The sequence below is a fragment of the Tupaia chinensis genome, unplaced genomic scaffold, assembly GCF_000334495.1.
Source record: "Tupaia chinensis unplaced genomic scaffold, TupChi_1.0 Scaffold144276_1, whole genome shotgun sequence".
Classification (NCBI taxonomy): Eukaryota; Metazoa; Chordata; class Mammalia; order Scandentia; family Tupaiidae; genus Tupaia; species Tupaia belangeri.
The window spans coordinates 3,140,765-3,165,483 of record NW_006204133.1 but is presented as its reverse complement, the minus strand read 5'-3'; the positions used below and the strand labels follow the sequence as shown (position 1 = coordinate 3,165,483).

The following is a 24,719-nucleotide window of genomic DNA, read 5'->3' as shown; positions in this document are numbered from 1 at the left end:
TTCCCCATTTTCCTCTTTCTCCTCTTAGGACCTTGGTGGAGCGCGAGCGCACGCGCACACACACGTACCTGGGACTCAAACCACAATCAGTCATGTGGGAATCCAGCCACCCCAAATACCATGCTACCTGCTGAGCCCTCTTGTACATTTTAAATGAATGCCAACATTTTATTTGTTCTCTACTTCCAGAAACAGAGTAAGAAACATGGGAAAATATAAGACCGTGTAGTTTTAAAAGGAAATCAGTGGAAAGACCATGACTTGAGAAATAAAGAGTTTTTTGATAAAAGAATGCAACATCAAGCACATTAAAGGTATGAAAGTAGTCAATGATAATACTTTTACCTTAAAATAAAACAACAACAAAATAAACAGTGGAGAATGATGTTGCCAGGGGCTGGGGGAAGGGGTGAGTGGGAGTTTAATGGGTATAGAGTTTCAGTTTTGGAAGATGGAAAGAGTTCTGAGGATGGATGGAGGTGATAGCTACACAGCAATGTAAATGCACTTAATGCCACTGAACACTACACTGGAAACTGGTTAAGATGGTGAACTGTATGTTACGTACACTTTACAACAATGAAAAAAACTTTAGAATTCCCCTCCAAAAAAAAAAAAAAAAGAAGCCTCAGGCTTTACAATGCTAAACAGTCTTTACCACACAATCCTGCATTTGTGCTCCTAGATATTTACCCAGGGAGTTAAAAACTTATGCTTGGGGCCAGCAGATGGTGTGGCAGTTACATTATTGGACTCCCACGTAGACAACCACAGTTCGAGTCCTGGATTCAGTAGCTTGATACTCAAGCTGGATATGTGTACATGCGTGCCCAAGAGGAAAATGGAGAAAGGACTGCAGCACCGCCATGCCCGGGGTAGGAGGAGTGGGGGGGGGGTGGGAATTTCTCACTTTCCCTCTCATTGTCTCTGTCTGTATCTCTCTGGTGCACATGCCCTAAAGCAAAAACCTCTAAAGAAAAAAAAGAACTTACGTTCACACAAAAGTCAGCAACAGAACATTTACAGTAGCTTTGTTCATTATTGCTAAAAACTAGAAGCAACAGGATGCCAAGATGTCCTTCAGTAAGCGAATGCACAAATAAACGGTATACATTCATACAATGGAATATTAGTCAGCAACAAGATATAAGGTATCACAAAGAAGACAGAGAGAAACCTTAAACATATACTGATAGTGAAAGAAGTCAATTTAAAAGGGTTATAGATACTGTATCATCTCAAACCACATAACATTCTAATAAAAAAGAATATTATTCCTTCTGCTCTGTTGCCCCACTGAAAACAGTATGGGTCAGCAGCAGCTCTACTGGAGCCACCCACAAAAATTCGGCCAGGGTTCTCACTTTGCTTCATGTGCTAGAACCGGCACGGTCTGATCCGGAAATACGGCCTCAACATGTCCGTCATATTTCTGTCAGTCCCGAAGGATATACGCTTCATCAAGGTGGACTAAATGACTAAATGATCTTCCTTGAATGGATTGTCCAAGATATCCACCCAGTGAAAGAAATCATGCTGGTTATTTATATATATATAAAATAAAATAAAATAATACCATTCAATGATTAAAAATAGGTGTGGGGGGGGGGCAGCAGGTGGGGTGGTGCTAAAGGTGCTGGACACTCCCACATGGCCAACCACAGTTTGAGTCCTGGACCTGGTAGCTTGCTTTTTCACTTTCCCTCTCTATCTCTGTCTCTCTCTGGTCAAATTAAAAAAAAAAAAAAGAATGAATGAATAAATAAAGTTAAATAAATAATTTGTGGTGTGGTGGTTAAGTACGCTGGACTCCCACATGGCTGACCACAGTTAAGAATCCCAGATCTGGCAGTTTGTTCTCTCTCTCAGTCCCTCTCTGGTCAAAATTTAAATAAATCAATTAAGTAAAATAATTCTTTAAAAGAAAATACGTGATATTTAGGATAATGAAACTATTCCATAATAGTGACACTGTAACAGTGAATACAAGACATTCAGTATTTGTCAAAATCTACAGAACTGTACAACATAATGAACCCTACTATAAACTATGGTCTTCAGTTAATAATAATGTGTCAATACTGTTTCATCAACTGTAACACCAATCCAAGATGTTAATTAAGGGGAAACTGTATATGTTTGAGAAGGGAGTATATGGAAACTCTCCATACTTTGATTAATTTTTCTGTATACCCAAAACTTCTCCCAGAAAAAGTCTGTTAAAAAAAAAAAAAAAACGCAAACAAAAATCAATAGAAGACTTAGTGTTTTTAAGAGTATGATGAACACATAAAAACCAAAGAAAAAGCTGAAAGATCCAAAGCAGGAAGACCCTCTGTTTTCTCAGGAGAAGCATAATACAAAAATATAAAATAAAAGGAAAAATACCATAAACAGGAATAAAGAGATTCCAAAATAAATAAAAACTCAAGACGGTGAAGGACAGTGCTATAGGAATCAGCTCATTTTAATTTTTGATCATTCACATAAATCCTACTATGTTTTAAACCCTAGACCACTACCTTTAAGTATAATTTAACAGAAAAGCTTTTGATATTACAAAAGTAAGTACCTTTTAAAATAGTGTATTTTCAATAAAATAGTAGCATTTATAAAACCAAAACCAAACCTAAAAGCCATCATTCTTACTTTATCCGGTATTCTTGACCTGGTAAATTTGTGACGAATCCAGTCTGTACAAATGAGAGATTCCGCACCTTTTGTCACAGTCTGAAATATGATATAAAACATTTGTTTAGAATTCTGTCTAGCATAGCAATTCATACCCACCAATCGTTAGGTGACAAAACTCTATTCTGACTTAATTTAGAAATGTTAAAGGTTTGGGACCAGCAGTTGGTGTAATGGCTATGTCGCTGTATTCCCACATAGTTGACCACAGTTCGAGTCCCAGATCCAGTCAGTGCTTAAACTCCCAAGGGGCATGTGTGCATGTGTGCCCAAGATCCTGAGAGGAAAATGGAGAAGGGATTGTGGCATGGCCACCCCCCTTGGGGGGTGATTTCTCACTTTCTGTCTCTGTCTTTCTGGCAATTGCACACACCCTATAGCAAAAACCTCTCCAAAAACAAGAATGTTAAAGGTTTATCTCAGCTCCCTAGCTGAATACATCCCCACTCACCGTATATTATAACATTTTATAAAGCTAATAGCACATACACATAGACTGTCAGAGGGGGAATTAGTAACTTAAAAAAAAAAAAAAGAATCAGATAGCAACTATTTCCAGCTCTGGAGCTGGGTTACACTCCATTGCCAAGATATTTTAGGGTGAAAGCAGTAGACAACACGCAAACAAATGGGTATGGCTATGTTTCCATTAAGCTTTGTTCTCGAAACAGGAGGCAGGCTGACTTTGGCCTAGAGGCCATAGTTTATCAGCTCTTGCTCTAGACAACGTACAAAAAGTTCACCTTCATCTTCAACAATACTATGTGAAAGAAATCCATACTGCTTTCCAGTTTTCTTTCTATTCCTAATAATGTCATCACTCTCAGTTCCCATCTCTTATTCTTGTTCTGTATTCTTCCAATCCTGTTTCTCAGGCTGCTGAAGAAAAAGGATTCATTATCTACCTTTCATGCCAGGAAACTGCTCTACGGATGGGCAATAGTCATTTTCTTGACGTGTTTCCCGTACTACCCAGATAGTATAAATAACTAGTACTAGGCAGGAGGGAATGAAGGTGGAGGAGGGAGGGACCGCAGGTTTTACACACAATCACTAGGTTCTTAATCCTGGCTCTGCCGCCTGTCAGCTGTGAAAAACTAAACACCCATGAAACACTGACTCAAAAGGTCAGTTTTCTTAGCTATAAAAAGTTAATAATACTGATACCAAAAGATTAACCTGTGATTAAGATATTGCATCTGGCATTATTATCATTTACACATAATAACAGGACTATATTTAGACTCCTACCCTTATGAGTACACTGGGGTACTATTGCACTTTCCAAAAGAAAAACTGGAAGAAAACATAAGAAAATACTAGCATTAATGGTCTCTGGGAGGTTGTTTCTCTTCTTTTTGCTTTTCTGTATTTTTATAATTTTCTATGATTGAAAATGTACTCTCTTCCGGGACCAGCAGGTGGAGAAGAGGTTAAGGCGCTGGACACTTCCACATGGCTGACCACAGCTTGAGCCCTGGACCCGGTGGCTTGCTTTCTCACTTTCTTCTCTGTGTGTGTGTGTGTGTGTGTGTGTGTGTCTGGTTGAATTAAAATAAATGAATGAATGAATGAATAAAATTAAATAAAATAATTCTTAAAAAAAAAAGAAAATGTACTCATTTCATAACTGCAGGGGTAAGAAAAAAAAAAAAAACTAAAACTTTTAGAAGATAAAAGTTAAACCAAGGGTGGAATCAACAGGTCTATTTTCTTTTCTTTCTTTCTTTTTTTTTTTTTTTGAGAGGTTTGCTATAGGGTGTGTGCAATCCCCAGAAAGACAGAGAGTGATGAGATAGAAAGTGAGAAATCACCCCTCAGGGAGGATGGTCTGGTCACAACGCAATCCCTTCTCCGCCATTTTCCTCTTGGGATCTTGGGCACACACGCACACGCACCTGCCAGGAGTTTAAGCCACGAGGTCTGGGACTCAAACCACGGCTTACTACATGGGAGTCCAGCCACACAGCCATTACACCAACTGCTGGTCCCTCAACAGGTCTATTTTCTATTGGCTTGTTTTCCAGGAAAAGATCTGTTGTGATTTTAAATCTTCAGGGATAAGGCAGAAGATAAACTGTAAACAACAACAAATTAACATAAAAAAATTAACTGGTGGGACCAGCAGATGGTGTAATGGTTACATCACTGGACTCCCACATAGTTGACCGTGGTTCAAGTCCTGGGCCTGAAAGCATAACACACGCTGGGTGCATGTGCATGTGTGCCCAAAGTCCCAAAGTCCCAAGAGGAAAAAGGAGAAGGGATTGTGGTGTGGCCATCCCCTCTGGAGGTGATTTCTCCCTTTCTGTCTCTCTGGCGAGTGCATGCACTCTACAGCAAAACAAACAAATAAAACAACAACAAAAAAAACTCTTAAAAAAAAGTGGGTTAAAAAAGGAACTTATAAAAGAATTTAAGTTGTCTGTATGTTTTGTAATTAAAAAGAAAAAAATTCATAAGTAGTAGAAAAGAAAGTAATCCCAGAAAAGAAACACTTACCTGTAGTCTGCCTGGGGACCTCTGAACTACTGAGTGCAAAATCCCTGCCATAAATGTAGCAACTGTTCTCTTCGCAAGCTGTGAGTAGAAAATAGACTTATTGGTCAAATATATCTTGGAAAAGGACAGGCCTTCCTTTCTCTAGAATTAAAAAACTAAGTAGCAAGATAACTGTAAATCTAATTGAAGTTTAGAAGTAAAATCTTGATTATTTTAATAAGAGCAAGAAGTAGTTTTTAATAAATGTTTTATTCGGAGTTCAGCAAAACCATAGAGTAGTAATTAAACATTAACCACATCCCATTTTCATCAAGTGAGTTAAATCCTAGGCTGACTATGCAAAACTGGGAAATGGGAATGTACTATCATTTAAAAAGTTGTCTTCAACAATGAGGGCAGATAAAGAAGCTTGGTCACAGAATCAAAGATTATTAAAGAGCTAGAAAGGATCAAAGAAATCCCAACCCTTAAAATAGACTACGTTCTTACTTCATTTCTGAGGAAAGTGAATCTCAGAAAGTTCCATCATTTATTCAAAGACATCCAGCTACCAACAGAGTATATGGGTCTAGAACCCAATCCTCCTAAGTTCTATTTTATTTATTTATTTATTTTTGAGAGGTTTTTGCTATAGTGTGTGTGTGCTCACCAGACAAAGAGACAAAGAGAGAAAGCGAGAAATCGTTCCCTAGGGGGGATGGTCACGCTGCAATCCCTTCTCCTCCATTCTTCTCTCGGGATCCTGGGCATGCACGTGCATATGCCCGGTGTGAGTTTTAAGCCACCGGGTCCGGGCCTTGAACCGCTGTTTACTACATGAGAGTCCAGCGACATAGTCATTATGTTAACTGCTGGTTCCCAATCCTCCTAAGTTCTAATGATGCAGGAAGCTGGGGTGTGTTGGCCCAGTACCCAATGCAGGAATAGCAGAGAAATCAATATTTGTCTCATGCTTATGAAGAATTAGAGATGCAGGGAACCAGCAGTTAATGTAATGGCTATGTCGCTGGACTCCCACGTAGTCGACAGCGGTTCATGTCCCAGACCCGGTGGCTTAAAACTCACGCCGGGCGCGTGTGCGTGCGTGCGTGCCCAAGATCCTGAGAGGAGAATGGAGGAGAAGGGATTGTGGTGTGACCATCCCCCCTGGGGGGGGATTTCTTGCTTTCTGTCTCTATGTCTCTCTGTCTGTCTGGCGAGCGCACGCGCCCTATAGTGAAAATCTCTCCCCCTCCCCCCAAAAAAAAGAATTAGAGATGCAGACACAGGGAAGAGATAGTAAAGTGGAAAATTTATTAAGCGAGGGAAGGAAGAACAGAGCTCCCAAGCAGGGAGCGTGTTCCAGAAAATGGGTTGCCCGAGAAGAACTTTGCAAGAGGCGCTTTGGTTAGGCTTCTTGTGCATGCGTTACCCTAGTGATAGGGGTCATATATCCTACAGGTTATGCTAATAGTGAATGGTTTGGTAACTTCTTAGTTCAGAGGCTGTTAATTTGGGAAAAGCTGTCATCTCAGTTAACTTTTATTTTAAGAATTATTTAATTTTATTTATCATTATATTTCAATTTGCTATAGAGCACATGCACTCACCAGAGACAGGAAGAGAAAGAGAAAAGTGAGAAAGCAAGCTGCAAGGTCTGGGACTCAATTGAGGTCGGCCATGTGGGAGTCCAGTGCCTTAACCACCACAACACATGCTGGCCCTATCTCAGTTAACTTTGAAGGCTCAGAGATTCCTATCTTGAAATTTACTCCCCAGTTGTCAGTTTTCTGTGAAAAAACTCTTACTTTATCTGTGTGCTCTGGGCTATGACAATTGGTCTCTGGTTTTTGCCTAATTAAGTCTTAAAGCAAGGAGTCATAAATTGTTTAGGAGCAAGATCTACATTTCCATAAGTCAAGGGAATACAGGGACTCTAGAGAAAAAAGGGGAAAGGAAAAAATAATACAAAGTGACTGCCTAGCATGGTAGATAGTGGCTCTCTTGTCGGCGTGCCCGCCCTATCAATCTACTTACTGGGTGTAAATCATTTCTTACTAGGTCAGTGCATTTTCACTAAAATCAAATACCTTTCTATTATAATAAAAGTACAACTTTTTTTTTGCTTATTAGGTATTTTAAAAACTATTCTTAATGTACATGCATTACTTCTATAACCTAAAAAGATCACGTGTTTAGTTAGACACTAAACAATTATAACCTACTATATACTGATGTATTACTGAAAGCAGAAAGATTAGGCTCATGAACTACATATATATTTGGGACAAATTAATTTGTATGCTTCAGTTTTATTCCCCAGAGAAAACAGTATCTATTTTACAAATGAGTTATTCTACCAAACACCTGAAACAGCATCTCCAATAAATAATAGTTTTTATTACTATAAGGTAATAAAATTATTAATAAAAGTAACTATAATACCCCAGTTGGTGTAGTCAATTTTCACCAGAGTTCAGCTGACCCAAGTTCTGCAAGTCATTCCTGTGACATGCACAGAGCAATGGAGTTGCGAGAATCAAAGCAAGATGTTCCCTGAGAAGAGTCAGAACTCAAAAAAATTCCTCAGTAACCGAACCAATCAAATGCTAAATTATTTTACCATACTTCTTCCTTCCAAGTTTAAGTATTATATACCAATTCAACTTATTTGGTCTCATACTTTGTTAAATCTTTCATCACTTAAAATTTTTCAACAGGATCCTAACTAGCTTTCCAGCTTTCATTTCAACTCCTCTAGTCTCTTTTTCTTTAAAAAAAAGAATTATTTATTTTGGGGCCAGCATGGTTGGCGTGATGGTTATGGGTGCTGGACTCCCCCGTGGCTGACTGTGGTTCGAGTCCCAGACCTGGCAGCTTGCTTTCTCACGTTACCTCTCTCAATCTCTCTCTCACTCTGTCCCTCTCTGGTCAAATAAAATAAAATAAAATGTTTTTAAAAAATAATTTTATTTTAAAACTTTATTTTATTTAATTTTAATTTAACTTATTTTAATATGAATAGAGAGGAACAGACTGAGAGTGAGAGGGAAAGTGAGAAAGCAAGCTGCCAGGTCTGGGACTTGAACCGCGGTCTGCCATGTGGGAGTCCAGCACCCTTAACCACCATGCCACCTGCTAGTACCTCCCTTAATGTCTTTTTATCACAGCAGCAGTAATTAATATCATTAAATCCTAAATCAGACCATGCTATTCTGCTCAAAACCTTCCAAAGCCAAGATGCTCACTGTTTACACTCCAGTAGTTTAAGGGGAAGGTTATAATGATCTGTACACACCAGTTTAGCGTTAGCTCATGGTTAGCTTAATTCAGATATAAGGATATAGAAATAATGATAGGGCCAGTCACAGTGGCGCAATGGCAATACAACACTTCTAGATGCTCAGATCATATAGGAAGGTCTCAGGTTTGTGTCCCAAGGCCCCTCTGTGCATGCCAGGGGCATAGAAACATACAGCTGATCCTGGCTAGCTGAGGTTAGGGGTGAGATCATACATAGCATGAAGAATCTGTTGGGCGTGACTCTCTATCCTCTTTTTCCTTCTCATGAAAGAAATAAATATACATTGAAAAAAAAGTTATAGATATGTATGTACACATAGGCTAGCTCTATAAGCTGAGAAAATCTAAAACAACAGCACTAGTAGCAATGTGCATGTCTAGTGTCTACATCCTGGTTTTCTAGCTTTTGCCACAGGGCATGTGAGCGTCCCTGAGTGAGAGAGAAGGAAAATGAGAAATCACCCCCCACCCATGGGTTGGATGGGCACACTATAATCCCTTCTCCTCCACTCCCCTCTTGGAATTTTGGGCACACATACATACAAGCCCAGCATGATTTTCAAGCCCCTAGTCTGACTGTAACTGCAGTCAGTCCTTTGTGAAAGCTAATCCCTTAACCTCCAAGCCACCTGCTGGCCCAATAAAGATTAATTTTTTTTTTCAATTTTTTAAAAAGTTTTTGTCATACGGCAGGGGAGCTCACCAGAGAGAAGGAAAGTGAGAAATCACTCCCCAGGGGAGATAGCCATACCACAATCCCCTCTCCTCCATTCTCCTCTAGAGATTATGGACATGTACTCACATATGCCTGGCATGATTTTCAAACTGTGGTCAGCCATGTGAGAATCCACTGCCTTAACCACCGTGCCACCTGGTGGGCCCAGTGAAGATTATTCTTAAAAATATGTAACTCTTGGACCTTGAATCAATTATTCTCTCTCCTACTGTGCAATAATGTCTCTTTTGTATAGCTGCAAAAACAGGAAACTAACTGGGACTAGCAGTTGGTGTAATGGCTATGTCACTGGACTCCCATGTAGTTGACTGCAGTTCAAGTCCCAGACCCGGTGGCTTAAACTCATGCCAGGTGCATGTGCGTTTGCCCAAGATCCTAAGAGGAGAATGGAAGAGAAGGGATTGTGGCGTGGCCATCCCCCCAGGGAGTGATTTCTTGCTTTCTGTCTCTCTCTCTCTTTCTGGCGTGAGCATGCGCCCTATAGCAAAAACCTCTCAAAAAAAAAAAAGGATAAAAACCTGTATCATATGAATGATTCAATTCTAATTTTAAAATGTCTTAAGGTGTGTGTATGCACGCACTCTAGCAGGCTGTCAGAAAAACATTAAACTGAACCTGGAGGGTAAGCTGCAAGGATGATATTTCCTCTATTTCCCCCCTCTGATCTTCTGATGTTTGGGAGTGTTTTATTTTTAGTTTTTGCTATAAGGTGAACACACTTGCTGGAGACAAACAGAAACCAAGAAATCACTCCTCCTGGAGAATGACCATATCACAATTCCTTCTCCATTCTCCTTTCAGGATTTTAGGCACACAACCATGAGAGCCTTGAAGCCACAGGGTCTGGAACTTGAAACAGAGTCCGCTGTGTGGGAGTCCAGCGATGTAAGTATTATATCAGCTGCTGGTCCCTGTCTGATGGGTTTTAGTCTTGTTTTAACAATGATCACGCATGTAACGGTTCTTTTAAAAAGTGGGGTTTTTTTTCCCTCCAAAGACAAGGCAAGTGGTTTAATCATAGACAGGGAAAAACCCTACTAAAAATGCAGAACACAGAATTCCTCTTGCAATAAACTGACATATCTGAAGGCAAGAAATGTGTATTCTCTGAATTCCTAGTGCCTAACAAGTAGGAAGCAGCCCTCATTAAATGTCTCTTGGCAAAAGAAGGCAGAACAAGCAGCTTTGGTGGGTGGAGAGCAATACATGTTTGCAAAAATCACAGTTTTTAGTAAAACGTCTATTTTTCTAAATATTTTAACTGGCATCGCTGGAAGGTCTGGGGAAATGTAGCAAAAATAAGGTTACTTTAAGCCTTTGTTTGAATTACACTGATCCCTAACAGGAACCCAAGTTAAGAATTAAAGCAGAAGCACAGAAAATGCTAAAAACAAACTTAAATTCCCTTTTCTAAGCTGACAAGCCCCGGCGGCTCCGCGCTTGAAGCCCTAAGAATCGGGATCAGCAAGCCGCACGGCCGGGTCCGGGATCTCTCAACCTGGGAAAAAGGATCCCAGCGGCCTTTCGGGAGCTCCGAAGATGAGATCTAGACACAGATTCATCCAGGTCGCCATGACTCGCCGACTCAGAACGGAAGAGGAAAATATTAATCAGCAGCTGCAGAGGGTTTCAAGATACAAACTCCTTGCAAAAACAATGCAATATCTCGGCCATTTACTCCCCACTCACCAGCGCCAGCTAAAACATCCAGCTTGATCTTTTCGACCGAGAGGAAGTTGAGCAGGGGAAGAACTACCGAGTGCAACGCTCCAACTCTGCCGTAGCGGGGAGTATGCACTGGAACACTGGTTCCGGAGAAGCGCCGCGTTCTCAGGAGACCGGGAGACAGCGCAGACGCGGGAGTGTCACGTGACTAATTTTCGCAAGGGAGACAGGCCGGCGCAACTGCAGTCGGGATTGGAGCAGAGCGTAGTTTTCAGAATTATGGCGAAAGCCGGCCAGACACAGGAGCCGGACAGCATCGCTGCAGTCACTATGCTAAAGCGGGCAGTGGAACTAGATTCGGAGTTCCGGTACCGGCAAGCTCTGGTGTGTTACCAAGAAGGGATTGATCTGCTCCTGCAGGTTCTGAGAGGTGAGCAGTGAGCCCTGGAGGGGAGGATCACAAGAAAAGGAGGAGGTTTCGTTTCTGAGGAAAGTGAAAGTTAAAAAATATTTCATGCACACCTGAGAAAGCAGTTAAATACAGATGGTGGAACTCTTTTATATATTTAATAGATTGATGGTTTCCTTTATATCATTAATAGATTGATGTCATCAAGAAAAAGGGGGGTCTATTCTAGATTTTTAGAGACATAACCAGATATAATATATAAGCCTTGATAGAACTTGCATTTGAATGAACTTTAATACATTTTCGGATGGATTTTGAAAATTCGAATATGCACTGGGTGGCATTAAAATTAAATTTATTAGGCAGTGCGATTTTTTGGAAAACTTAAATTTTTACAGGTGCAGAATGAAGTGTTTTGGAAAGAAATGTCAGGGCCCCAGGTAGAATGGTGATTAAGACACTGGATTCTCACATAGTCTTCTTGGGTTTGAGTCCCATACCTAGTGGCATGAAAATTACTCCCGGCACATATGCGGGCATGCCCAAAATCCCAGAGGAGAATGGGGGTGAGGGGCCTGCCCCGTGGCCATCCCTCCTGGGTGGTGTGATTTCTCACTTTCTTTATGTCTGTCTCCAGCAAGCACAGGAGCCCTTTGGCAAAACCCTAAAACAGGAAAGAAACGACATAATATCTAATTTTACTTTGACAAAAAAGAAAAGTTGAAGCAAATTAAGCATTTGCTGTATTATATTATTATACAGCTAACAATTTTTAAAAAACCTAGGTGATGTGTAATAAAGATGTTTATTATCCCTACTTTTCTGCTTAAAACATTTCCATTAAGAGTAAACAAAAATAAAATCATGTAGTGGTAGAAGAAAAAATATATATTTTTTTTCCTTAAACAGATGTACTGAAAATTAGTGAGAGATGCATAGGATAGTGGTGAAGGACAGTGGTACTTTTCCTATTATATAGTTATTAAATATAGAGAAGTACCCAAAGATCCCTTAGTCCCCAGCACAACTCAGACTCATAGTAGGCACCCAGTAAATATTTATTAAATTGATCAAGACCAACTCCTGGTCCCGGGAGTTCAAGCCTATTACAATGTAAGTGTTATAGAAGTCTTGAGACAGCAGAGGGCGCCCTTCAAAGTTTGGTGTTTTTCTCAGAACCATAAATTCCGCCGTGGACAAGGCCCATGGAAGGTGACCATAATGATGACAGTTACAGTAAATGTAGATATTTATGTGTACTGAGTGCCAGGCACTATGCAGAGAGCATTATACAAGCATGATTTCCTTTTATCCTTAATATTGCCTTATGAAATAAGAGTTAAAATGATAGTCTGATGTTATAGCATAGAAAAGTAGTTAGCTTTCAAGTTCTGCCACTAGCTGGTGGTAGTCACAATTGGAGGGTCTGAAACCCAGGCATACTGAATTCCAGGAAGATTGATGGTGTAATAATGTTGCTCAGGTGGAACACTGCTCGAGTCCTGACTGCTTTTAGACTCTGAAACAAAAGAGTCACACAAGTTCTGCTCCAGTGTGCTTTACTGATCCCAGGTAGGTTACAGAGACAGTGACATGACAGGTTAAGACCCCAAATGCAAATATCTGATACAGGCAATAAGGGCCAGAAGAAAGATATAGACAAGTACAATGATGATTTAAGCAGTTAAAGGTAATTTGGGGATTGAATGGTAGAGGTGGTGTTGGCTAGGGACTTTGGGGGAATAAGTAGAATTTCAAAAGTCAGATATTCAACTAAGAGTACTCAAATTCTTAGCTGGCTAGTTTGGTGCAGCACATGTCTGAAGAGGATAGAGTAAGAACTAAAGTCTAAAGGTAGATTGAGGCTTGGAGCTCAACAGTGGATGGCCATGACTGCCAGGAGATTGTAACTCATTCCACAGGCAAAGAGGTTTTTATTGCACAAAGGAGTAATATAATTAGAACTGCATTTCAAGACTCATTTCTTATAGGAATATGCTCTTCTCCCACATATTGGCATGGTATACTTCTTCCTGTCCTTCAGGTCTTTATACAAATGCTACCTTCTTGTGAAGCCTTTTCTAGCCTCCAGTGCAAAATTATAATCCTATCCCAGCATTCCCTGTCCTCATTCCTTGCTTTATTTAATAGCACTTATCAAAGGGACCAGTAGGTGGTGTGGTGGTTAAGGTGTTGGACTCCTACATGGCCAGCTATGGTTTGAATCCCATACCTGGCAGCTTGCTTTCTCTCCCTCTCTTTCTGCCTCTCTCTGGTGAGCACACATGCCCTATGGCAAATTTAAAAATAATAATAATAAATAAAATAAATTTTTTTAAAATAATTTTTTTAAATTATTTTTAAACATAGTGTTGGGTCAGCAGATGGCATAGCAGTTATGTCGCTGGACTCCCACATGGCTGATCGTGGTTCGAGTCTTGGACCTGGTGGCTTGAATCTCACACCAGGAGCGTGTGTGTGCATGGCCAAGATTACGGGAGGAGAATGGAAAAGAAGGGATTGCAGCATGGGGTCATTTCTTACTTTCCCTCTCACTGTCTCTGTCTCTCTGGCAAGCGGACACACCCTAAGGCAAAACCTCTCAAAAAGTAAATAAAGTGCTTATCACAATCTATTATACATGTTTTACAAAGTTATCTTTAGTTTTATCTTTCCACTTGAATAATATGGAAGGATTGTGTCTTATTTTTTTAATTAACTGCTATATTCCCAATACTTAGAATAATACTTAGCAGGTAGTAAGTTCTCAATAAATATTTCTTTTTTTTTTTTTTTTTGGAGAGGTTTTCGCTATAGGGCGTGTGCGCTCGCCAGCCAGCCAGAGACAGACAGAGAGACAGAAAGCAAGAAATCACCCCCCAGGGGGGATGGTCATACCGCAATCCCTTCTCCTCCATTCTCCTCTCAGGATCTTGGGCATGCACGCACACGCGCCCGGCGTGAGTTTTAAGCCACTGGGTCCGGGACGCGAACCGTGGTCGACTACGTGGGAGTCCAGTGACATAGCCATTACGCTAACTGCTGGTTCCCGATATTTCGTGAATAAAGGACTGATTATGGCAAAGATGTAGAATAGACATTAATCTGTAGAGCGAAAGTCAAGCAGACCAATTAAGAATCTACAGGAATCAAGGTGAGAGCTGATAAGGGCCTGAATGAACCAGAGGGCTGTTACTAATACAGGTTAAGGAGGGAACAGTAGAGAAGTTGAATTACTGGCACTCACATATGTGGTGAGATTCCAAGAGGAATCTAAGATGGCTTTAAGTATTTAAGCCTAGAAAACAAAGGCAAGATGGTTGAAGGATGGGCCTACAGTGTCAAATACTGCCATCTGATCAAGAGTGTTGACCAAGAAAAGACATTTATAGAGTGGAAGTCGTTAGTGCTTAGCTTTAAAATAGTTTAGAAATACTTTGTTTTTAAATACTTCAACCTGCAGTTGAATCCTAGACCCAGTGGCTTGAAGAGCACACCAAGTGCATGTTCATGTAAGCCCAAAATCCCAAAAGGAGGAAGAGATGGAGAAGGGATTGTGGCATGACAATCCTTGCTGGGGAGTTCTTTGTCGCTTCTCACTTCTCTCTTTCCAGTGAGCACACGTGCCCTCTGACAAATTTTAAAAACCAAAATAGTGTGACTGTAAACGTTTTTCTGTTGATCATTGTTTATACCATCTCTTTGTAAAGAGACCATCAAATACTTAATTATGACAAAAAGACAGGATAGTTCAAAGTTTTTATGTTTAGAGAAGCATTTATCAGTCTTGTAGAAAGTATGAGTTCCTGTATCACCTCAGGAGGAACAGGATTCCTCTCATGAGATTTATGGATATAATAGGATTTTGTTATGCTACTGTCATATAGGCATGAGAAAGTTGGGATTTAAATGATACTAACTTTGGCAGTAAAAGGACTTGGGAGAGAAATTTTTGAGTAATTATATTGCTATCAATAAAATGTTGGAAATAAACTGAATACCCATGGTAGGAGAATGGTTGAATAAACTGGTTTGATAATGAATACTATACAGCTATAAAAAAGAATGAGGAGGATCTTTATGAACTAATATAAAAGTGATTTCCAGGATATATTGTGGAGTGAAAGTACAAAGAACAATATGTGTGTGTACTATACTATTCTTCATGTAAAAAAGAAGCTATAAAAAATTATTCATTTGTTCAGAAGAAATACCAGAAGGATAAAACCAGAAACTATGAGGTCAATCACCTAAAATGAGGTGGGTGGGAAACTGGTGGAAAGAACGGGGAAATGGGACTGTGGTAGCAGGATGAAAAGAGTGTCACTTCTCTGTGTTATTCAATTATAATTTATAAGGAGGAATTAGAAAATAGTTAACCTGAGTATCTTTGGAACATAATATTTTGACTTTATCCTATAAGGCAAAATAAATAATGTAAGTATACAAATATTATATTCTAGTTGTTAAATGTTTCTCACAGAGGTGTAAGTTAGGAATTCTGAAACTGCTTTATTTATTTATTTATTTATTTATTTATTTATTTTGGAGAGGTTTTTTTCACTATAGGGCGTGTGCGCTCGCCAGACAGACAGAGAGAGGCATAGAGACAGAAAGCGAGAAATCACCCCCCAGGGGGGATGGTCACGCTGCAATCCCTTCTCCTCCATTCTCCTCTCGGGATCTTGGGCACACACGCACACATGCCCGGCGTGATTTTTAAGCCACCGGGTCCGGGATGCGAACTGCGGTCAACTACGTGGGAGTCCAGCGACATAGGCATTACACTAACTGCTGGTTCCCTGAAACTGCTTTATATGCATACTAGGATTGAACAAAAGAGTAAATATATTGTATATAATAAAATAAGTCACAGGGTCTGCTCGTGGTCTCTGAGACCTGAAAGTTGGAAACCATTTTGCACCCTGGAGGCTGTGAATGGTGACTCTGCAGTGGTCATCAGGCCACAAAATGAATATATTGAATTACATCATAAGTGCTATGGATACCATTTGGATTGCCATGAGATAAAAGGAAAATTAAAAGGTTCATGAACATTCAAAGAAGGCAAAAAAGATGATGGGTCTGAAAGCTAAGCTCTGTCAATATTGTGCCCCAGTCGCGAAATTCTCAAAAGACCACTAGGAGCCGAATCCGATGCAAGCACACAAGGGTAGCTTTTATTCGGGCTTGAGCCAGGACTCCCAGTCACTATCCACACAGCGGGTCAGAGTTGAGAGCCCCGGTGTTAGTTGGGCTGGGTTTTTATTTGGCTGTTAGTGAGGGAGGTTGAGGGGTGCTGAGGAATGCACTCAGGTGGCTATACATTGGCTGTAGATTTCAAGAAGCATAGTTGTCTTTTACTGATTGGCAAGAAAGTTACTTGAGGTCTCTGGGGTCTTCTGTTTTTTCTTTTTTTTTTTTTTTTTTGTCATTGGCCAGCCCCACCCAGTGGGGTGATGGTCTTACGACCTCCTATGTGACTGGCTCACCTCCTTGAAATGGCCCTGATTCTCAGTCAGGAGGATTTAACAAGGTGGAGTTGCCCCATTAAAAAAATGGCATCACTCTGGTCCTTCATCATAAACAGTGCCACACTGAGAAAATATAAATGAAAGACAATCAAGATGCATGAAAAGAGGAACACCAAAAAAAGAATGATGAAAAGACTCCCCAAAGAGCAGTATCTGCCTATCTGTTGGACAGAGAGGACAGTCCCAAGCTAAAGTACATTCCAATATGATTAAACAAAAAAAGAAAAGAGAAAGCAGGAAAATGGAAAGCTCCTCTACCCAAAATTCAAGCCCAGGAAGAAACAGAAGTGTTAAAAGTTACTTGAACAGGAAAGAAAAAGAAGACATGAAAGAGGATGGTTATGAAGCAGACCTCCATTTTGAACTCCTCTATATTTGAAACTTGCTTTCTCCTTTTGCTTAAAGTAAATAAACAGTGATGAACATTCCAACTGTCTTTGCTAGATAACCCTCCCTAAGCAATGTAATCATTGCCAGACCCCTTGCCCTGAGCCATGAAGACCATTAGGATTCCATTATGTTTGTGTAAGGACTAGAAAGTCCCTAACCCTAAAGATGCCCCAGGTAACAGTGCCTAGTTTTGCTTCTGTACAGAAGCTTGCTCAAGGTCACTCCTTCCCCTTGTCACCTCTCCCTCCTCAGTGGTTACTGCTCCTGCCACATCACCCCCAAAGTGATTTTGGCTTTTATATGCCCCCTTCTCCCTACAGTTGGGGCTGCAGGGTTTTGAGACATTAATCAATATAACTCCTATAATTTGGCTATGTCTGGATGTCCTCGTTTCCCACTCAGTAGTCTGTAACAGTTACATGTCGGAGATGGCTTTACTAGAAAATCACCTAAATATGAAAGATTCATTTGGCCAATGGGCTTCTGTTTCAAAAAGGCCCATGTAAAACATTCTGAACTAAAGCCACCTTTTGCTGCCAGTACTTGGTGTAAAGAAGAATCTCTCATCCCCACTATATATAACTTTGGGTGTCATCACCAAAGGTACTGTCACTGGGGTGAACATGAATGAGTTGGGCCTTGTGACGCAAAGTGGTAAGGTTATTTGAAGGAAATATGCCTAAGTTACTAATGATCCCGAAAATGATGGATACGTAAATGCTGTCTTACTGTTGGATAGCAGTTTTTTTTTTTCTCTTTTGGAGATTTTTGCCTTAGGGTACATGTACTTCCCAGAAAGAGACAGAGACAGTGAGAGGGAAAGTGAAAAGTCACCCCTAGTGGGATGGCCATGCCACAATCCCTTCTCCTCCTGGGGTCTTGGGCATGCATGCACATGTACCCAGCATGAGTTTTAAGCTACTGGGTCCGCAACTTGAACTGCAGTTGGCCATGTGGGAGCCCAGCAATGTGACCACTACAGCACCTGCTGGCTCCAGCAGTTTCATAAAAATAACTTCTTATAATTTTTGAAAATGATACACCAATCTGGAAAACCAAAATAAATAAATAAATAAATTTTAAAATTAAGTTACAAATAAGGAATGAGGGATGACTAGAATGAACTCGATGTTTTTAATATATATACAGATGGATAGAAACAGAAGTAAATACAGGTGTGTGTGTGTGTGTGTGTGTGTGTGTGTAAGTGTGTAACTACGTATACTTCCTAGCTGTGTTGACTGACAGACTCTAGTAGTAATATAACTTTCACAGTAGACAGTGAGCATACTTGGCACCCAGAATTTGGTTTCTCATTGCCATTTTTCAATAAAAGAAACCAAGGCTCCTTGGGAAAATGGATGATTCCTGGGCTGGCAGGAAATATAGAAGATAAGTTTAAAATATTTTGCATTAAGCCACTCCTGGTGCTGCCTGTGTTCTTATTCAGTGAGGACCTGGTACCTCTTTTTCTTTTTTTTTTTTTTTGTCATTGGCCAGCCCCACCCGGTGGGGTGATGGTCTTACGACCTCCTATGTGACTGGCTCACCTCCTTGAAATGGCCCTGATTCTCAGTCAGGAGGATTTAACAAGGTGGAGTTGCCCCATTAAAAAAATGGCATCACTCTGGTCCTTCATCATAAACAGTGCCACACTGAGAAAATATAAATGAAAGACAATCAAGATGCATGAAAAGAGGAACACCAAAAAAAGAATGATGAAAAGACTCCCCAAAGAGCAGTATCTGCCTATCTGTTGGACAGAGAGGACAGTCCCAAGCTAAAGTACATTCCAATATGATTAAACAAAAAAAGAAAAGAGAAAGCAGGAAAATGGAAAGCTCCTCTACCCAAAATTCAAGCCCAGGAAGAAACAGAAGTGTTAAAAGTTACTTGAACAGGAAAGAAAAAGAAGACATGAAAGAGGATGGTTATGAAGCAGACCTCCATTTTGAACTCCTCTATATTTGAAACTTGCTTTCTCCTTTTGCTTAAAGTAAATAAACAGTGATGAACATTCCAACTGTCTTTGCTAGATAACCCTCCCTAAGCAATGTAATCATTGCCAGACCCCTTGCCCTGAGCCATGAAGACCATTAGGATTCCATTATGTTTGTGTAAGGACTAGAAAGTCCCTAACCCTAAAGATGCCCCAGGTAACAGTGCCTAGTTTTGCTTCTGTACAGAAGCTTGCTCAAGGTCACTCCTTCCCCTTGTCACCTCTCCCTCCTCAGTGGTTACTGCTCCTGCCACATCACCCCCAAAGTGATTTTGGCTTTTATATGCCCCCTTCTCCCTACAGTTGGGGCTGCAGGGTTTTGAGACATTAATCAATATAACTCCTATAATTTGGCTATGTCTGGATGTCCTCGTTTCCCACTCAGTAGTCTGTAACAGTTACATGTCGGAGATGGCTTTACTAGAAAATCACCTAAATATGAAAGATTCATTTGGCCAATGGGCTTCTGTTTCAAAAAGGCCCATGTAAAACATTCTGAACTAAAGCCACCTTTTGCTGCCAGTACTTGGTGTAAAGAAGAATCTCTCATCCCCACTATATATAACTTTGGGTGTCATCACCAAAGGTACTGTCACTGGGGTGAACATGAATGAGTTGGGCCTTGTGACGCAAAGTGGTAAGGTTATTTGAAGGAAATATGCCTAAGTTACTAATGATCCCGAAAATGATGGATACGTAAATGCTGTCTTACTGTTGGATAGCAGTTTTTTTTTTTCTCTTTTGGAGATTTTTGCCTTAGGGTACATGTACTTCCCAGAAAGAGACAGAGACAGTGAGAGGGAAAGTGAAAAGTCACCCCTAGTGGGATGGCCATGCCACAATCCCTTCTCCTCCTGGGGTCTTGGGCATGCATGCACATGTACCCAGCATGAGTTTTAAGCTACTGGGTCCGCAACTTGAACTGCAGTTGGCCATGTGGGAGCCCAGCAATGTGACCACTACAGCACCTGCTGGCTCCAGCAGTTTCATAAAAATAACTTCTTATAATTTTTGAAAATGATACACCAATCTGGAAAACCAAAATAAATAAATAAATAAATTTTAAAATTAAGTTACAAATAAGGAATGAGGGATGACTAGAATGAACTCGATGTTTTTAATATATATACAGATGGATAGAAACAGAAGTGAATACAGGTGTGTGTGTGTGTGTGTGTGTGTGTGTGTAAGTGTGTAACTACGTATACTTCCTAGCTGTGTTGACTGACAGACTCTAGTAGTAATATAACTTTCACAGTAGACAGTGAGCATACTTGGCACCCAGAATTTGGTTTCTCATTGCCATTTTTCAATAAAAGAAACCAAGGCTCCTTGGGAAAATGGATGATTCCTGGGCTGGCAGGAAATATAGAAGATAAGTTTAAAATATTTTGCATTAAGCCACTCCTGGTGCTGCCTGTGTTCTTATTCAGTGAGGACCTGGTACCTCTTTTTTGAAGCGGAAGCTGAGGAGCCTCTGGCATTTGCTATCACCAGTGAAAAGCCCTGGAAAGGAGTCAAGACTGAGAACAATGATCAGATTAATTTGAAGGTGGTGGGGCAGGATGGTTTGTGGTGCACTTTAAGATTAAGAGGCAAAGGGAACCAGCAGTTAGCGTAATGGCTAGGTTGCTGGACTCCCACGTAGTCGACCGCGGTTCGTGTCCCAGACCCGGTGGCTTAAAACTCATGCCGGGCGCATGTGCGTGCGTGCCCAAGATCCCAAGAGGAGAATGGAGGAGAAGGGATTGCGGCGTGACCATCCCCCCTGGGGGGTGATTTCTCGCTTTCTGTCTCTATGTCTCTCTCTGTCTGTCTGGTGAGCGCACGCGCCCTACAGTGAAAATCTCTCCAAAAAAAAAAAAAAAAAGATTAAGAGGCAAACACTTCTTAGTAAACTAACGAACACTTACTGTGAACAACAGAGTTTGTCGATGAGATAGATCAGATTCTGTTTTGATGGACAGCTGATCAATGAAACAGACACACCTGTACAGTTGGAAATGGAGGATGAAGATACAATTGATGTGTCCAGATAGGAGGTGTCTACTAAAAAGGGAACCTACTACTTTACTACGAAAATCTGTTTTTGCAGACCAAGAATACATTCTCAGCTAGAAAACCATTTTCTCTATTCTTTCATTTTTCCCTTCCCCATTCCTTTATTGTACATAAAGTAATTGGTGTATGTGCACAAGCATATTGCGTTTTTTTTTTAAACTAAATGGCCAGTGGTATGTTTTGATTGAGATCAAATGGAGATGGGATGGGGAAAAATACTGGTAGGTGAAAATACTCCCTTTCTCCATTAGTGGCATGCTCATTCAGTTCTTTTTTTTATATTCCAGTAAGTTATTTCACTCTTATTGTTTTAACAAAAAAAAAAAAAAAGAAGGAAAAAACATAAAAATCCTTGCATACCTTGTTTGGAGAATTCTGATGTTTTTCACTTAACATTACAAAACCAAGGACAATTTTATAAGTTTGGATAATTTTATAAATTTTTTTTTTTTTTTTTTTTTTTTTTGTTTTTTTTTTTGTTTTTTTTTGTGCTAGCTGATACACGTAAGGCAATCTGTCTTTAAGTAGGGGGTAAGTTACTCTTAATGAAGCAAAAAAGGAATCCTAGATTGTTCTCCCTTCAAGTCAAGCCTCTTGTTGTTGAAGTAAACTTCTTGTTTGAAAAAATTTTTTTTTTTTTTTGCATCAGAGCCAGCAGATGGCATGATGGTTAGGGCGATGAACTCACACATGGCCAACAAAGGTTCGAGCCTCAGGCCCAGCAGCTTGAAAATCATGCCAGGCACATGTGCATGCATGCCCAAAATCAAAAGAGAAAAATGGAGGAGACAGGATTGCAGCATGGTAATCCCCCTTGGGGGGTGAGTTCTCATTTCCCTGTCTCTTTCTGGCTAGCACATGCACCACCCTATAACAGGAACCTAAAAAAAATGTTTTTGGCATCAAAAAAGATGGGGACACAGGAACCACATGAAGCAGTGCCAAAGCCAAAGCTGATAGGCCACCCCAAAGCACAGCAATTGAGTGCTGTGCATTGGAACCTTAATCCCACATGGCTGACTACAGTTTGAATCCTAGCACTAGAACCTTGAAAAACATACCAGGAATGTGTACATGTGAGCCCAAAATCCTGACAGGAAGCAGAAGCAGAGGAAAAAGAATTGTGATGTGATCATGCCCCATTGAAGGGTGCTTGCATGCTCATTCTCTTTCTCTGGTAAATGCACGTGCCCTCTGGCACCGAAGCTGATAAACTCGAGCAATAATAAAAATGAAAATAATGTCAGTATCAGATTATAACTGCTAGAATAAAGTAAGTATCCATGAATCCATACTAATATATATAATTGAGTAGATTAAGAAGAATTTATGAAAATCAAAAGTCACCATTTATAAACATACAGCCATTATTGTTACAGGCAAGGACCATCAATGGAAGCCAAAATTAGTGGGAGAAAGTGATGAGAGGGGCCAGCAAGTGCCATGGTGGTTAAGGGCGTTGGATTCCCACATGGCCAACTGTGGTTCGAGTCCTAGACCTGGCAACTTGCTCTATATCTCTGTCTCTCTCTCTCTCTCTCAACCTTTCCCTCTCTGGTCAAATTAAAATAAACAAACGAAAGTTAAATAAAAGAATTCTTTTTAAAAAAGAGTGGTGAGAAACAGGGTATTATTGTCCCATGATATACATATTCATTAAAAAGGAGAAAATAGTGATTTTCCAGTGAAATATATGAACTACAACTTAAGCAAGTGATCAAAGTTAATATTATCAGTAATAAGAGACATCAATATTCTGTACCCATGGAGAAGGGCCTGTCACTTAAGAACCAACCACATTGAAGAGCCAAGCACACGGCCAGAAGGTCCCACTACCCCACGGTCCGCGCCCTCTGCTCGGCCTTGGCAGCCAGCCTCTCTTGCTCTTGTGCACCAGGCCTGCGGATGCTGTCCACAGTATATCGTCCTCGTCCCAGCGGCAGAGGGAGAGGCAACCCCAACCCAGCCCAGCCCATATCCCAGAAGGATCTCGAGAAGCCCTGCCCCATGCAGGAAGACGATGACAACCAAAGTAGAGTCTCTCATCGTGGAAGGCAATAGCAAATAGAAAAAAGGAGAGAGGTTGACAATGCAAGCCTCTTCCTTACAGAGAGAGCCCTTTACAATAGCTCAAGGAAAGGGACAGAAACTATGAGATTGAGAGGATACATACATTTCTTTCCAAGTAAGAAGAAAACTGATGAACTTAGAAATCTACATAAAGTGCTTTAGAACAGACCAAGCATAGTATTCTCATTAAAGAAGAATGTGGGTCATTTCAGTGGCTTTACATTTGAAAAATCCAAAGTAAAAAGAAGGAAGAAACGTTGAAAAAAAATTAGAAATGTCATGTTAAAGCAGATCAGTGAGGTTCTTGAGTTGGAGAGATAAGGTGTAAATATTGAACTAATGAAGAGGATCTTTAATTTCTTAATGTATCCAAAACCTTTTGGCAAACTACTGTCAAATATCTCAAAGCACGTCTAGCAAAGGCAGTAAAAAGGAATGAAATAGTTCTGGAATGGCAAGGAAGACTAAGTGAACCAAACGTCCTGAAATCCTGTTACATCAATCTAGCAGTGATGAAGACCAAAATAAAAACAAGGAGGCGGCCGGCAGGTGGCATGGTGGTTAAGGGCACTGGACTCCCACATGGCTGACTACAGTTTGAGACCTGGACCTGGTGGCTTGCTTTCTCACGTTCCATCTCTCTCACTCTGTCCCTCTCTAGTCAAATTAAAATAATTAAATAAAATGAAAGAAAATAATTCTTAAAAAACAAACAAATAAGGAAAAGTCTTCAGATGATGAAGATAAAGAAAGTGAAGAGGAGCCACCCAAAAAGACATCTAAAAGAGAGAGACCAGCAGATGGTGTAATGGTTATGTCACTGGACTCCCAAGTAGTCGACGTGGTTTGAGTTCTGGACATAGTGACTTAAAAAAAACCCCAAAAAACAAAAAACTAATGCTGGCTTGTGCAAGCTTGCCAAGATCACAAAAGAATGGAGGAGGAGGGAATGCAGCTTGGCCATCTCCCCTAGGGGGTGATTTCTCGCTTTCTGTCTCTCTGTTACTGTCCAGCTAGCGCACACACCCTATAGAAAAAAATCTCTCTCTCAAAAAAAGAGAAAAATCCAAACAGAACGAAAGCTACTTCTAAAAGAAAAAAATCATAAAATGTGTTCATGTTAAGAAAAGCTGACAGTATCATCAAGAAGAATCAAAACAGTTACAAAGATGAAAGTGAATCTGAGGACAGTTCAGATGATGAGCATTTAATTATCAAAAGTTGAAGGGACCAGCAGGTGGCGTGGTGGTTGAGGTGCTGAACACTCTGACATGGCCAACCACAGTTCGAGTCCCACACCTGGTGGCTTCCTTTCTCACTTTACCTCTCTTTCTCTGTGTCTCTCTCTGGCCAAATTAAAAAAAAAAAAGAATAAATAAA

General features: G+C 40.4%; 2 protein-coding genes across 4 annotated transcripts in view; one reads left to right on the top strand and one right to left on the bottom strand.

Moving 5' to 3' along the window:
• MRPL30 (mitochondrial ribosomal protein L30) overlaps positions 1 to 24,719 on the bottom strand; it is a 64,221-nt gene that overhangs the window by 5,764 nt on the left and 33,738 nt on the right. Inside the window, exons 1-3 of one of the 3 annotated variants that reach the window (XM_006166592.3) lie at positions 10,901 to 11,037; positions 5,194 to 5,271; positions 2,650 to 2,730 (exon numbers count right to left, since the gene is read on the bottom strand). In XM_006166592.3, the coding sequence (XP_006166654.1) occupies positions 2,650 to 2,730; positions 5,194 to 5,244 (132 nt within the window). In that variant the 5' untranslated portion in view covers positions 5,245 to 5,271; positions 10,901 to 11,037. Of the gene's footprint in view, positions 1 to 2,649; positions 2,731 to 5,193; positions 5,272 to 10,900; positions 11,038 to 24,719 lie in introns of those variants that run through there. The other 2 variants (XM_027767459.1, XM_027767458.1) reach the window with 2 other exon arrangements.
• MITD1 (microtubule interacting and trafficking domain containing 1) overlaps positions 11,057 to 24,719 on the top strand; it is a 24,419-nt gene continuing 10,756 nt past the window's right edge. The window contains exon 1 of the mRNA XM_006166594.3: positions 11,057 to 11,306. Coding sequence (XP_006166656.1) covers positions 11,156 to 11,306 — 151 coding nt within the window. The 5' untranslated portion in view covers positions 11,057 to 11,155. The remainder of the gene's footprint in view (positions 11,307 to 24,719) is intronic.